General features: G+C 48.3%; 1 protein-coding gene across 2 annotated transcripts in view; it reads left to right on the top strand.

Moving 5' to 3' along the window:
* The first annotated feature begins 746 nt into the window (after positions 1–746).
* The window catches only part of LOC137535392 (zinc finger protein 665-like), a 976,927-nt gene continuing 965,315 nt past the window's right edge, over positions 747–12,358 (top strand). The window contains exons 1-6 of one of the 2 annotated variants that reach the window (XM_068257224.1): positions 747–798; positions 6,297–6,416; positions 6,537–6,671; positions 7,103–7,181; positions 7,313–7,410; positions 7,525–7,888. In XM_068257224.1, coding sequence (XP_068113325.1) covers positions 6,321–6,416; positions 6,537–6,671; positions 7,103–7,181; positions 7,313–7,410; positions 7,525–7,888 — 772 coding nt within the window. In that variant the 5' untranslated portion in view covers positions 747–798; positions 6,297–6,320. The remainder of the gene's footprint in view (positions 799–6,296; positions 6,417–6,536; positions 6,672–7,102; positions 7,182–7,312; positions 7,411–7,524; positions 7,889–12,358) is intronic. The other variant, XM_068257222.1, reaches the window with a different exon arrangement.

The following is a 12,358-nucleotide window of genomic DNA, read 5'->3' as shown; positions in this document are numbered from 1 at the left end:
GCCGGAGACCAGAGCAGAGCGGAGACGGAGAAGAGCGGAGACCCGGGAGTCGCGCCGGCGGAGCAGGTAATATATGCGGCTCTATTGCGTCGGTCGTCGGGCACTCGAACGCCGCTAGCGATGCGCTCTTTACCCGCGGGCGATCGACGGTTAATTTCCGCACGGCGCGATCGACGGGATCGGACGGAATGGATCGAAATTCAGCGTGTAGCGTGAACGATTGGCAGCAGATTCGATCCCAGTGATCGAATCTGCTGTCGAAACGGGCGCAAATCGGGCCAGTGTATGGCCACCTTTAGTCGTGGAGAGGGCTGTTATCTGACTTTTATTATCTTAACTGTAATTGAACTGTTTACTCTTCCTCTGGCAAAGGAGAGTTCATTACTTCACAGACTGCTCTGAAAGACTCATTTTGAATGCTGAGTGTTGTGTAATCTGCACATAATATAGAATGATGCAATGTTAGAAAAAACACTATATACCTGAAAATAAAAAGATGAGAATATTTTCTTTGCTGCTAATCTTCTAGTAATTATTCATAGTACACAACCAATTCACTATATCATTTTTTTTTTTTTCGCTTCAGTGTCTCTTTAAGAAGGCAATAATTGCATTGAGCACAGGTGATTCCACAAACAGAGATTGCAGTTAGCCTATTTACCACAAGATGGCAACCTCACCTCTCTCAGGTGGAACGCACAGACAGGAAGTAATGAAACCAGAGACAGGAAATAGTTTAACAAAGACATTAGCAGAAGGTGGAGAGGAGACTTGGATGGTTGTTGATGCTTGGAAAAGGTAATTGTGTGATTGTTGTTATATATTGGGCAGAGCAGAGGTCTGGGTGGACATACTTGTTATATATTGGGCAGAGCAGAGGTCTGGGTGGACATACTTGTTATATATTGGGCAGAGCAGAGGTCTGGGTGGACATACTTGTTTCTCTACTACACCCTACTGCTCTATAGAGACCCGAGGCTCCACTCCCTTCTCTACTACACCCTACTGCTCTATAGGTGGACATATTTGTTATATATTGGGCAGAGCAGAGGTCGGGGTGGACATGTTATATATTGGCCAGAGCAGAGGTCGGGGCGGACATACTTGTTATATATCGGGCAGAGCAGAGGTCAGGGTGGACATACTTGTTATATATTGGGCGGAGCAGAGGTTGGGGTGGACATACTTGTTATATATTGGGCAGAGCAGAGGTCGGGGTGGACATACTTGTTATATATTGGGCAGAGCAGAGGTCGGGGTGGACATACTTGTTATATATTGGGCAGAGCAGAGATCGGGGTGGGCATACTTGTTATATATTGGGAAGAGCAGAGGTCGAGGTGGACATGTTATATATTGGCCAGAGCAGAGGTCGGGGCGGGCATACTTGTTATATATTGGGCAGAGGTCGGGGTGGGCATACTTGTTATATATTGGGCAGAGCAGAGGTCGGGGTGGACATACTTGTTATATATTGGGCAGAGCAGAGGTCGGGGTGGGCATACTTGTTATATATTGGGCAGAGCAGAGGTCGGGGTGGACATACTTGTTATATATTGGGCAGAGCAGAGGTCGGGGTGGACATACTTGTTATATATTGGGCAGAGCAGAGGTCGGGGTGGACATACTTGTTATATATTGGGCAGAGCAGAGGTCGGGGTGGACATACTTGTTATATATTGGGCAGAGCAGAGGTTGGGGTGGACATACTTGTTATATATTGGGCAGAGCAGAGGTCAGGGTGGACATACTTGTTATATATTGGGCAGAGCAGAGGTCGGGGTGGACATACTTGTTATATATTGGGCAGAGCAGAGGTCGGGGTGGACATACTTGTTATATATTGGGCAGAGCAGAGGTTGGGGTGGACATGCTTGTTATATATCGGGCAGAGCAGAGGTCGGGGTGGACGTACTTGTTATATATTGGGCAGAGCAGAGGTCAGGTGGACATACTTGTTATATATTGGGCAGAGCAGAGGTCGGGTGGACATACTTGTTATATATTGGGCAGAGCAGAGGTCGGGGTGGACATACTTGTTATATATTGGGCTGAGCAGAGGTCGGGGTGGACATACTTGTTATATATTGGGCAGAGCAGAGGTCGGGGTGGACATACTTGTTATATATTGGGCAGAGCAGAGCTCGGGGTGGACATACTTGTGTGTATATATTGGGCAGAGCAGAGGTCGGGGTGGACATACTTGTTATATATTGGGCTGAGCAGAGGTCGGGGTGGACATACTTGTTATATATTGGGCAGAGCAGAGGTCGGGGTGGACATACTTGTTATATATTGGGCAGAGCAGAGTTTGGGGTGGACATACTTGTGTGTGTATATATTGGACAGAGCAGAGGTCGGGGCGGGCATACTTGTTATATATTGGGCAGAGGTCGGGGTGGGCATACTTGTTATATATTGGGCAGAGCAGAGGTCGGGGTGGACATACTTGTTATATATTGGGTAGAGCAGAGGTCGGGGTGGACATACTTGTTATATATTGGGCAGAGGTCGGGGTGGACATACTTGTTATATATTGGGCAGAGCAGAGGTCGGGGTGGACATACTTGTTATATATTGGGTAGAGCAGAGGTCGGGGTGGACATGCTTGTTATATATTGGGCAGAGGTCGGGGTGGACATACTTGTTATATATTGGGCAGAGCAGAGGTCGGGGTGGACATACTTGTTATATATTGGGTAGAGCAGAGCTCGGGGTGGACATACTTGTTATATATTGTGCAGAGCAGAGGTCGGGGTGGACATACTTGTTATATATTGGGCAGAGCAGAGGTCGGGGTGGACATACTTGTTATATATTGGGCAGAGCAGAGGTCTGGGTGGACATACTTGTTATATATTGGGCAGAGCAGAGGTCGGGGTGGACATACTTGTTATATATTGGGCAGAGCAGAGGTCGGGGTGGACATACTTGTTATATATTGGGCAGAGCAGAGGTCGGGGTGGACATACTTGTTATATATTGGGCAGGGCAGAGGTCGGGGTGGACATACTGGTTATATATTGGGCAGAGCAGAGGTCGGGGTGGTCATACTTGTTATATATTGGGCAGAGCAGAGGTCGGGGTGGACATACTTGTTATATATTGGGTAGAGCAGAGCTCGGGGTGGACATACTTGTGTGTATATATTGGACAGAGCAGAGGTCGGGGTGGACATATCTTGTACACCTGTCATAGTACACCTGTCACTATCATGATGGCAGCACAGTGGTGTTGTAGTGATTAGCACCCTCGCCTTGCAGCATTAGGTCGAGACAGATGTAATGTACAGTGTGTGCAGCAGCTGAGTCCATGCTGCTGGCCACTCAGGACAAAGGACAAAGCAGGAGAGGTGTGTGTTTTTTTTTCCACATACAAAAACATATTTTTCGAAATATTTCAATACAATTCTCATGAAATTGATACAGCGAGAAAAGACCAGACAGGCCTGGTGCACACCAGAGGAGTTTTTCTGAGCGTTTTTGAGTTCTTAAATCTGCTGCTAATGGTATCCTATGTGTCTGTGCACACTGGAACAATGAGGTTTTGTAAAAAAAACCCATAGCATTACATTGGGAAGAGCTTTTGAAACCTCTAAAAGCTCTTCCCAATGTAATGCTATGTTTTTTTTTTTACAAAACCTCATTGCTCCAGTGTGCACAGACACATAGGATAACATTAGCAGCAGATTTAAAAACTCAAAACACTCAGAAAAACTTCTCTGGTGTGCACCAGGCCACAATGATTATTTCAGTCAGGTACAAAATGCAAAGCCTCAATTGGGGGACACCCTCTGCATAACCGAGGGCACCAACACTCTTATGGGTTCTAACTATACAACAGACTACTGGCTACCATGAGCTCAAGAGAGAAGAAGAGATGAGAAAACTCCCCTCATCTCACTTTGGACCCCGAAGTCTCAACGCCACCCAACTAGAGTCCACGTATTGTATAAACCAAAAGTTTGGACACACCTTCTCATTCAAAGAGTTTTCTTTATTTTCATGACTATGAACATTGTAGATTCACACTGAAGGCATCCAAACTATGAATTAACACATGTGGAAGTATAGTACATAACCAAAAAGTGTGAAACAACTGAAAATGTCATTCTAGGTTCTTCAAAGTAGCCACCTTTTGCTTTGATTACTTCTTTGCACACTCTTGGCATTCTCTTGATGAGCTTCAAGAGGTAGTCACGTGAAATGGTCTTCCAACAGTCTTGAAGGAGTTCCAAGAGATGGTTAGCACTTGTTGGCCCTTTTGCCTTCACTCTGTGGTCCAGCTCACCCCAAACCATCTTGATTGGGTTCAGGTCTGGTGACTGTGGAGTCCAGGTCATCTGGTGCAGCACCCCATCACTCTCCTTCCTGGTCAAATAACCCTTACACAGCCTGGAGGTGTGTTTGGGGTCATTGTCCTGTTGAAAAATAAATGATGGTCCAACTAAACGCAAACCGGATGGAATAGCATGCCGCTGCAAGATTCTGTGGTAGCCATGCTGGTTCAGTATGCCTTCAATTTTGAATAAATCCCCAACAGTGTCACCAGCAAAGCACCCCCACACCATCACACCTCCTCCTCCATGCTTCACGGTGGGAACCAGGCATGTAGAGACCATCCATTCACCTTTTCTGTGTCGCACAAAGGCACGGTGGTTGGAACCAAAAATCTCAAATTTGGACCTCCTCAGACCAAAGCACAGATTTCCACTGGTCTAATGTCCATTCCTTGTGTTTTTTAGCCCAAACAAGTCTCTTCTGCTTGTTGCCTGTCCTTAGCAGTGGTTTCCTAGCAGATATTCTATCATGAAGGCCTGATTCACACAGTCTCCTCTTAACAGTTGTTCTAGAGATTTGTCTGCTGCTAGAACTCTGTGTGGCATTGACCTGGTCTCTAATCTGAGCTGCTGTTAACCTGCGATTTCTGAGGCTGGTGACTCAGATGAACTTATCCTCCACTGCAGAGGTGACTCTTGGTCTTTCTTTCCTGGGGCGGTCCGCATGTGAGCCAGTTTCTTTGTAGCATTTGATGGTTTTTGAGACTGCACTTGGGGACACTTTCAAAGTTTTCCCAATTTTTCAGACTGACTGACCTTCATTTCTTAAAGTAATGATGGCCACTCGTTTTTCTTTACTTAGCTGCTTTTTTCTAGCCATAATAGAAATTCTAACAGTCTATTCAGTAGGACTATCAGCTGTGTATCCACCTGACTTCTCCACAACGCAACTGATGGTCCCAACCCCATTTATAAGGCAAGAAATCCCACTTATTAAACCTGACAGGGAACACCTGTGAAGTGAAAACCATTTCAGGTGACTACCTCTGGAAGCTCATCAAGAGAATGCCAAGAGTGTGCAAAGCAGTAATCAAAGCAAAAGGTGGCTACTTTGAAGAACCTAGAGTATGACATATTTTCAGTTGTTTCACACTTTTTGGTTATGTACTATACTTCCACATGTGTTCATTCATAGTTTGTGTATTGAAGAGCTGGCGGGCACTCGGGCAAAGCTGGTTATAACTGGCAGAAAAATACCCAGTAAACTATGTGCTCAAGACTGAGGGATAAAGTCCATGCAAAACAAAAAGATGAAGAGAACACTCTGCCTCAGAAGAAGTTTGGCGTTTGCCATACGAAACGGTCGTCAGGCCGTGCACCTACCGGCACCCACACCTGCTGCCTCCTATCCATACCCAGGCACCATTCAAGACACTCTGGTATGACACTTGCTTGTGATGCTTGTCAAGATTGTCATTACCACGCTATGCTCACTGGCATTTGCTATTTTTGTGTCACTGTTGCTGCACATTAAACTATAGTGCCAGACATTCTCTTCATCTTTTTGTTTTTCATTCATAGTTTGGATGCCTTCAGTGTGAATCTACAATGTTCATAGTCATGAAAATAAAGAAAACTCTTTGAATGAGAAGGTGTGTCCAAACTTTTGGTCTGTACTGTACGTCCCAACCACTAACCCCAGCTGGTGTTTTTCCCAAGATCATTTTCTTTGGGTCCCCCCTTAAAGGACTTCTGAGGCCAACGCTAAAATCTATTTTTTACTCACCTGGGGCATCTTCCAGCCCCTCGCAGCCGCCTGAGTCCCTCACTGCAGCTCTGGTGGTTCCCACTGGCCGTAAATTAAAAAAAAAATCCATGAGGTGATTTGAATGCAGGCCCTACCACCCACAAGTGACAGCAATGGGGAGTGCTGGGGGGAGGGGGGGTCCTGTATTGGCAGTTTCACCACTGATAACCATATACCCTAGATTATGCTCCCTTTATTATCTATCAAAAGGCAGCAGTATCCTGTACAGATCACATGACCACATCACCGAGGATGGACGAGGACCAGAGTCACATGACCGAGAGGATATTCAACCTCACCTTGGAGATCATCTGTCTGCTGACTGGAGAGGTGAGGAGGATTCTGGGAGGTCACATGACATCACTCTTATCTCTATTAATATAACGCAACTGGAGAGGTGAGGAGGATTCTGGGAGGTCATGTGAGATTATTGTTGTTCTTTCTACGCAGACTTTTCCTACAGTGATGTCTGGTGATCATGTGACTATCACGGTGCCGCCACCTCAATCCCTGATACCTGCGGGACACAACAAGCAGAAGATTCTGGAAGTTATCAGGAACATGATGGAGCTGCTGACAGGAGAGGTGAGTGGTACTGAGAATTATGGGACATTATCCAGTAACAGCAAGGGGTGTGGCTGGGTGTTGACTGCACACAAAAAACAAGAAAAGAAAAAAGTGCTTTCAGCTACTGTGTAGATATGGTGTAGGGCCCTATTCAGGACAGGTCTCACCTCCTGAAGTGGCTGTGCTTGGTTAACAGCCTGAAGTCACGTTTGTTCCACTTAGTAGCCGGGGACCAGGCTCTCAGGCTGTAGTGGTGGAGGTTTCCTCAATGCAGCTTACGCTAAGGACAGCACAGGGTAATAGGTAAAGGAAGTAGCTTTTTATTACCAGACAACATTTCAAAGAGGTCCTCCCTCCATTCCATCAGGTCTTCTGGGTGGTGACTGTATCATTGTGTGTGTCAGGATCCCATAAAATGTCAGGATGTCACCGTCTATTTCTCCATACAGGAGTGGCAGTATATAGAAGGACACAAGGACCTCTACAAGGACGCTATGATGGAGAAGCAGCCGTCCCTCACATCACCGGGTAATAGGAGACTTTATATTCTTGTAAAGGAGAGAGCCGTATGGAGGGTCCTACCAGATCCCCCCCCCCCCCCCATCATCTGATAAATACACAGAGACAATGTATTCAATCAGTGTGTGTGTTTCCTACAGATGTATCCTGTAACAGAAACCCCCCAGAGAGATCTACAGGTCCTCTTTATTCATATAATAGTCTACAGGAAGATCCCCACATCCCCCATCATTATCAGGTAGGTGGTAGTGAGGGTCATCCGAGTCTCCAAACTAGGTGACATTTATACCTTCTGCATATTCTGTTGTCTGTCTTAACTTTTTTTTTTAATTATCTCATTTTGTGCACTTAGAGTGGAGAACTAATACATGTAAGTGCTGTGGTTAAAGAGGAAGAAGAAGAGATGTATCTGAGGAGTGATCAGCAGTCTGTGGAGGAGGGTGACATGATGAGGACAAGTAAAGAGGAAGAAGAAGAGACGTATGTAAGGAGTGATCAGCAGTCTGTGGAGGAGGGGGACATGATGAGGACAAGTAAAGAGGAAGAAGAAGAGACGTATGTGAGGAGTGATCAGCAGTCTATGGAGGAGGGTGACATGATGAGGACAATTAAAGAGGAAGAAGATATGTATGTGAGGAGTGATCAGCAGTCTATGGAGGCGGGTGACATGATGAGGACATGTAAAGAGGAGGACAATGTTACAGAGGGCAGAGCAGGTGAGTAATCAGCAGTAAGTGAAGAATACATATGTATCTGTATTGCTGTTATGTCACTGCTCACAGAACGTCCATATTAGGGGTTATGCTATGTGCTCATGTTAGATTTTTGCCATCTATGACTATCATTCATGACCGTATTGGGTGACAGCTTACTAACAATAGCAGTACAGACACCCTGGGGAAGGGAAAGGTCTACTTATTCCCTCACACTGGGCTGCCCTCCTTACCTCTGACACTTTAGCAGGGGCCGCTTGCTAGTGTCAGCAGCACTGAATAACCTAATAGTGTTACATTTCTGCTAATTTAGTTCCAGCGCTGATGCCCTTATGCCATTGTTCAGCCACCTTAGTGTGATCTCTAGTTGCTTAGATCTATAGGCAATTGCCTGCGTCTCAGCTCTTCCTGTGTCTGACACAGCTGAGGTGCACAGCCTTACACCCAGAGGCGGAGTATGGTGACATCATCTGTATGTGAGTATGCAGCGCTGGGTTTACACACCCACAAGTATGTAAGTAAAGCAACGCAGCCTCAGAAGAAGGGGCCACCAGTGGGAAATGGCTGACAGGCTTACTTTGGTGCCCTGCACCCACTGCCTAACTCCTCCCATCACCTCAGTATGTCAGGCTTGCTTTACTACCCTGCACCCACTGCCTGATTCCTCCCATCACCTCAGTATGTCAGGCTTGCTTTAGTGCCCTGCACCCACTGCCTGACTCCTCCCATCACCTCGGTATGTCAGGCTTGCTTTAGTGCCCTGCACCCACTGCCCTACTCCTCCCATTACCTCAGTATGTCAGGCTTGCTTTAATGCCCTGCACCCACTGCCTGACTCCTCCCATCACCTCAGTATGTATGTCAGGCTTGCTTTAGTGCCCTGCACCCACTGCCTGACTCCTCCCATCACTTCGGTATGTCAGGCTTGCTTTAGTGCCCTGCACCCACTGCCTAATTTGTCCCATCACCTCAGTATGTCAGGCTTGCATTAGTGCCCAGCACCCACTGCCTGACTCCTCCCATCACCTCATTATGTCAGGCTTGCTTTAGTGCCCTGCACCCACTGCCTGACTCCTCCCATCACCTCGGTATGTCAGGCTTGCTTTAGTGCCCTGCACCCACTGCCTAATTTGTCCCATCACCTCAGTATGTCAGGCTTGCATTAGTGCCCAGCACCCACTGCCTGACTCCTCCCATCACCTCAGTATGTCAGGCTTGCTTTAGTGCCCTGCACCCACTGCCTGACTCCTCCCATCACCTCAGTATGTCAGGCTTGCTTTAGTGCCCTGCACCCACTAGGGCTGCACGATTTTAGGGGAAAATTGAAATTGCGATTTTTCACTCAGAAATTGTGATTTCGATTTTTTTCACGATTTTTTTTTTCCAAAGCAAGCTTTAGCACTAAATTGCACATATATGCAGGTGGGGCCGTCTGTGAGGAAGCTGGGCTGGGGGCAGTTAATGTGCGGCGTATTGCGGAGTGCTTGAGCCGGGCAGCGGTTTCGGTTTTAAACCGCAAAACCGTGCAGCCCTAACACACGCTCTGACACACACACACACACACACACACACACACACACACACACACACACACACACACACACACACACACACACACACACACACACACACACACACACACACACACACACACACACACACACACACACACACACACACACACACACACACACACACACGCACACACACACACACACACACACATGCACACACACACACAGGCAAACACTGTACACTCATCTCCCCACCCCCACCTCCGTGCAATCACACAGCTAAAAAAAAAAAAAAAAGTTACTTCACGGGGCAGCCTTTGAAGTTTCCTGGAGGAAGGAGGGGGGAGAGCATCCGACACTCTCTCGGCTGGAGCTGCCTGTTCTCTCCATAGAGCTGTTCCCTGTCATCCTTTTCAGGGAGGGAGAAAGCCGTGGATACAGCAGAAACAGCTCTGCTTCAGCGGCCACACTCTCCTGAGTCTCCCGGCGGCATAAGTTGTGCACAGCGCCCCTCCCCCGTCGCAGGGGCTGTGAGGTCAGCAGATACGCTGTCTCACTCTCTGGGAGATGAAGTGCAGAGCGGGGCAGCATAGAAGCCAGGGATTAGCGTACGCTGGTGGGAGGTAGCAGAGCGGGGCGGCAACACAAAAAACCGAAGCTACTGACGATCTCAAGATCGTCTGCATGTGAATCGCGGTTTCGGTTTTAAACCGCAAAACCGTGCAGCCCTAGCACCCACTGCCTGACTCCTCCCACCACCTCGGTATGTCAGGCTTGCTTTAGTGCCCTGCACCCACTGCCTGACTCCTCCCATCGCATCAGTATGTCAGGCTTGCTTTACTACACTGCACCCACTGCCTGACTCCTCCCATCACCTCGGTATGTCAGGCTTGCTTTAGTGCCCTGCACCCACTGCCTGACTCCTCCCATCGCCTCAGTATGTCAGGCTTGCTTTACTACACTGCACCCACTGCCTGACTCCTCCCATCACCTTAGTATGTCAGGCTTGCTTTACTACACTACACCCACTGCCTGACTCCTCCCATCACCTCAGTATGTCAGGCTTCCTTTACTACCCTGCGCCCACTGCCTGACTCATCCCATCACCTCAGTATGTCAGGCTTGCTTTACTACCCTGCACCAACTGCCTGACTCCTCCCATCACCTCAGTATGTCAGGCTAGCTTTAGTGCCCTGCAACCACTGCCTGACTCCTCCCATCACCTCAGTATTTCTGGCTTGCTTTACTACCCTGCAATCACTGCCTGACTCCTTCCATCACCTTAGTATGTCAGGCTTGCTTTAGTGCCCTGCACTCACTATCTGACTCCTCCCATCACCTCAGTATGTCAGGCTTGCTTTAGTGCCCTACACCCACTGCCTGACTCCTCCCATCACCTCAGTATCTCTGGCTTGCTTTACTACCATGCACCCACTGCCTGACTCCTCCCATCAACTCAGTATGTCAGGCTTGCTTTAGTGCCCTGCACCCACTGCCTGACTCCTCCCATCACCTCAGTATCTCTGGCTTGCTTTACTACCCTGCAACCACTGCCTGACTCCTCCCATCACCTCGGTATGTCAGGCTTGCTTTAGTGCCCTACCCCCACTGCCTGACGCCTCCCATCACCTCAGTATGTCAGGCTTGCTTTACTACCCTGAACCCACTGCCTGACTCATCCCATCACCTCCGTATGTCAGGCTTGCTTTAGTGCTCTGCACCCACTGCCGTACTCCTCCCATCATTTCAGTATGTCAGGATTGCTTTAGTGCACTGCCCCCACCGCCTGACTCCTCCCATCACCTCAGTATGTCAGGCTTGCTTTAGTGCCCTGCACCCACTGCCTGACTTCTCCCATCACCTCAGTATGTCAGGCTTGCTTTAGTGCCCTGCACCCACTCCCTGACTCCTCCCATCACCTCAGTATGTCAGGCTTTAGTGCCCTTCACCCACTGCCTGACTCCTCCCATCACCTCCGTATGTCAGGCTTGCTTTAGTGCCCTGCACCCACTGCCTTACTCCTCCCATCATTTCAGTATGTCAGGATTGCTTTAGTGCCCTGCCCCCACCGCCTGACTCCTCCCATCACCTCAGTATGTCAGGCTTGCTTTAGTGCCCTGCACCCACTCCCTGACTCCTCCCATCACCTCAGTATGTCAGGCTTGCTTTAGTGCCCTGCACCCACTGCCTGACTCCTCCCATCACCTCAGTATGTCAGGCTTGCTTTAGTGCCCTGCACCCACTGCCTGACTCCTCCCATCACCTCAGTATGTCAGGCTTGCTTTAGTGCCCTGCACCCACTGCCTGACTCCTCCCATCACCTTAGCATGTCAGGCTTGCTTTAGTGCCCTGCCCTCACTGCCTGACTCCTCCCATCACCTCAGTATGTCAGGCTTGCTTTACTACCCTGCACCCACTGCCTGACTCCTCCCATCACCTAGGTATGTTAGGCTTGCTTTAGAGCCCTGCACCCACTGCCTGACTCCTCCCATCACCTCAGTATGTCAGGCTTGCTTTAGTGCCCTGCACCCACTGCCTGACTCCTTCCATCTCCTGGGTGTATCAGGCTTGGTTTTCACTAATCCTGCAACCGGCAAATGAACATGTTAACGGATCCCGTGCTAAGCATATTCTGACTAGTGATGGCCTGCAGTTCACACCAGTGGACAGTTCACAGCAAACATTTGGTGTTGGTATTTACCGCAAACCTTAAGCTAAGTTCCCGTTCGCCCCATTCTTTAACATGGTGCCATATTTTGACCCTTCAACCTCAAGTCTGGTGGGAGAGAATGCATACATGAAAAAAGACGCCTGGAAAAAAGAGCGCAGGGGATCGCTGCTGGTAGAATATCGCTAAAATTAGCAATATTCTACTACTGGATTTTTATAGTAAAATATCGGTAGTATTTACTGTACTGTAATATTTACTATGGCTAAACTGAGCCCTACTCTCACACAG

Source organism: Hyperolius riggenbachi, chromosome 10 (genome assembly GCF_040937935.1).
Source record: "Hyperolius riggenbachi isolate aHypRig1 chromosome 10, aHypRig1.pri, whole genome shotgun sequence".
NCBI lineage: Eukaryota > Metazoa > Chordata > Amphibia > Anura > Hyperoliidae > Hyperolius > Hyperolius riggenbachi.
This window is presented reverse-complemented; position numbering and strand designations above follow the sequence as displayed.